Source organism: Mandrillus leucophaeus, unplaced genomic scaffold (genome assembly GCF_000951045.1).
Source record: "Mandrillus leucophaeus isolate KB7577 unplaced genomic scaffold, Mleu.le_1.0 Scaffold630, whole genome shotgun sequence".
Classification (NCBI taxonomy): Eukaryota; Metazoa; Chordata; class Mammalia; order Primates; family Cercopithecidae; genus Mandrillus; species Mandrillus leucophaeus.
In genome coordinates this window covers 557,358-560,562 of record NW_012106809.1, presented here as the reverse complement: position 1 = coordinate 560,562, position 3,205 = coordinate 557,358, and the positions used below count along the sequence as shown (strand labels likewise).

General features: G+C 55.5%; 2 protein-coding genes across 2 annotated transcripts in view; both read left to right on the top strand.

Moving 5' to 3' along the window:
- SLC44A4 (solute carrier family 44, member 4) overlaps positions 1 to 3,205 on the top strand; it is a 33,819-nt gene that overhangs the window by 23,515 nt on the left and 7,099 nt on the right. The window lies entirely within an intron of this gene.
- NEU1 (sialidase 1 (lysosomal sialidase)) overlaps positions 400 to 3,205 on the top strand; it is a 7,297-nt gene continuing 4,491 nt past the window's right edge. The window contains exons 1-4 of the mRNA XM_012000545.1: positions 400 to 715; positions 1,137 to 1,329; positions 1,878 to 2,140; positions 2,707 to 2,889. Of these exons, the coding sequence (XP_011855935.1) occupies positions 554 to 715; positions 1,137 to 1,329; positions 1,878 to 2,140; positions 2,707 to 2,889 (801 nt within the window). The 5' untranslated portion in view covers positions 400 to 553. The remainder of the gene's footprint in view (positions 716 to 1,136; positions 1,330 to 1,877; positions 2,141 to 2,706; positions 2,890 to 3,205) is intronic.

Genomic DNA, 3,205 nt, shown 5'->3' with positions numbered 1-3,205 from the left:
ATCCCAGCTACTCAGGAGGTTGAGGCAGGAGAATCGCTTGAACCCGGGAGGCAGAGGTTGCAGTGAGCCGAGATCGCGCCACTGCACTCCAACCTGGGTGACAGACTCCGTCTCCAAAACAAAACAAACAAACAAAAAATTTTATTAAAGATATTTTGTTTTCTCTGTAAATCTGTACTGGCGGCCTTTTTTTTTCCGCGCCCGGCTCTTTAAAATCGGCCCGCCCCTGTGACGCGTCCTGGTGCCGCGACCAATGAAAAAGCCCAATACGGATGGTGCAGGTCCCTTCTTCGCCCCAGCCAGTCCGCTTCCCGTTCGAGTCACGCGCTCCGGGTCTCCAAGAGGGCCAATCGGAAGGGCAAGCTTCGAGGCGCTGCGTGATCACGTGGGAGAAGATGTGCTGCTTGAAGACCAATTAGAGTCCTGGAAGCGCGGTGGGGCCTCCAGACGGGGGCGGGCTTAAGAGTGACATCTGCGCTTTAAAGGGTCCGGGTCAGCTGACTCTCGACCGGGTGGAGTCTAGCTGCTGGAGTCACGGCAGTTGCGGGGAGAGATGACTGGGGAGCGACCCGGCACGGCGCTCCGGGGCAGACGCTGGGGGCCGCGGATTCTGGGCTTCTGGGGAGGCTGTAGGGTTCGGGTGTTTGCCACGATCTTCCTGCTGCTGTTGTCTCTGGCAGACTCCTGGTCCAGGGCTGAGAACGACTTCGGTCTGGTGAGTCACCCGTCACATAGCCGTATCCCCGACCCGATCACCACGCAGGTGATCGACACCTAGTGTCCCCCGGGACGCGGGCGGCTGAACCGCCTTTCCGCGACAGGACCCTTTTCTTTCTCCCAGACCCCGTTTCCTCCGACCGCTCCCTCTCCGGGTCCCCGTCTTCCTCCTCATTCGAGCCCCTTCCTCTTTTGGGGTCCCCATCCCTCCCTGAAGGCTCCTTCTCCTCTCGTATACCCTCCCCTGCTCCGAACCGCTAGCTTCGCTCCAAACTCTCCTTCGTGTTCCTCTTTCTTATTCTGGGACCCCAGCCCCTACTCGGGATCCCCATTAGATCCTCCCTCTCCCATCGGAACCTGAGTTCCTAAAACCCCCAAGACAAGGTTGTATTTGTTGACCCTTCCTTCTCCCATGACAGGTGCAGCCGCTGGTGACCATGGAGCAACTGCTGTGGGTGAGCGGGAGGCAGATCGGCTCAGTGGACACTTTCCGCATCCCACTTATCACAGCCACTCCGCGGGGCACTCTCCTCGCCTTTGCTGAGGCAAGGAAAATGTCCTCATCCGATGAGGGGGCCAAGTTCATCGCCCTGAGGAGGTCCATGGACCAGGGTATAAAGATGCCTGGGTGAAAAAGCCGGTGCTAGGTCGGATGAGTAGGCAGCCCAATGGGCCCAAGGGCCCTGAGGATAGGGGAACTTAGAGGGTTGGTTGCCTGGGTCCCTGAGGGGTAGGGAGAAACTAACAAGGGCAAGTGTCTAGGACAGTGATCTGTAAATTGGGATCACCAAGGAGTTGGACATTCACTCAGCAAACATTTATTGGCTACCTACTATATACCTATACCAGGCACTATTTTAGGTTTAATGAATATAGCCACGAACAAAACAAAAACCTCTGCCCTCACAGGACTTAAATTCTGTTGGAAGGAGACAGACGAGCATAATAAACGAGTAAACTTTTTTGTGTGTTGCAAGGTGATAAATGCAATGGAGAAAAATAAAACAGGATAAGAGTTATAGATAGTGCAAGTGTTGGATTGCACCCTGGGGCTGTCAGAAGGCCTGGGGTCCCTAGCAGGAGGTGGGAAATTAACAGGAAGTGGTAGAAAGGGTACCTGTGGAGTGCTCACTCTGGGTTTCTTCCTCCACTTTTTTCAGGCAGCACATGGTCTCCTACAGCGTTCATTGTCAATGACGGGGATGTCCCCGATGGGCTGAACCTTGGGGCGGTGGTGAGCGATGTTGAGACAGGAGTGGTATTTCTTTTCTACTCCCTTTGTGCTCACAAGGCCGGCTGCCAGGTGGCCTCTACCATGTTGGTTTGGAGCAAGGATGATGGTGTTTCCTGGAGCACACCCCGGAATCTCTCCCTGGATATTGGCACTGAAGTGTTTGCCCCTGGACCGGGCTCTGGTATTCAGGTCTCTGTCCTAGGAGATAGGTGGAGGGGGCTGCCTTGTGGAGAGTCTGAGGGATACCCCCAAGTGGACTCCTTTCCAAGGGGAAGATTCTCTGAAGTCAGATTTTCTGGCTTGGGTGGGATTCCTTGAAAGACAGGGCAGCCTGATAGGAACACACCATCAGGAGTAGAGGGAACTTTGCCATTGGCTTCCCATTTGGCATTGTCAACAGGACTGTGCTAGTCCATGCAATACCCTCATGCAAAGTGGAAAAAGGCACTGCCTCTTTGGACAGACACCAGCCTGTGCTGGGGTGCACAGCTTGGCAGGTGAGCACAGATTGGGCTTAAGCTCTCGTGCACCCTGTGGCTGGGCCCCCGGTGCACATGTCCAGCTGTACACCCTGGGAGAGCTTCTTAATTCAAACAGGGTGTGTGTTTATGGGATCCGACTGGAACCCTCAGTGAACAAGGGCCGAACTGAAGGGGACCATACATGTGATTGCATTTGGGAAGTGGTGGGTTTCCTGTCCCTTCCTCTGAGCCTCTAGAGTCTCCTTCTGTGACACCCAGTTCCCTTTCCCACAGAAACAGCGGGAGCCACGGAAGGGACGCCTCATTGTGTGTGGCCATGGGACGCTGGAGCGGGACGGAGTCTTCTGTCTCCTCAGCGATGATCATGGTGCCTCCTGGCGCTATGGGAGTGGGGTCAGCGGCATCCCCTACGGTCAGCCCAAGCGGGAAAATGATTTCAATCCTGATGAATGCCAGGTCAGGAGTCCATGAGATGTTCCCTACCCATTTGACCCTCCCTGCCCTCCAGAGCATCATTTCACACACAGACCCAGGGTCTGACTGCTCAGCTCAGTGCCACACACCCTTGCTCCCCTCAGGGACAGGGCATTTTGCCTGTTCCCTCCCTGAGGTCCTGTCTTCTCCCCTCAGCCCTATGAGCTCCCAGATGGCTCAGTCGTCATCAATGCCCGAAACCAGAACAACTACCACTGCCACTGCCGGATTGTCCTCCGTAGCTATGATGCCTGTGATACGCTGAGGCCCCGTGATGTGACCTTCGACCCTGAGCTCG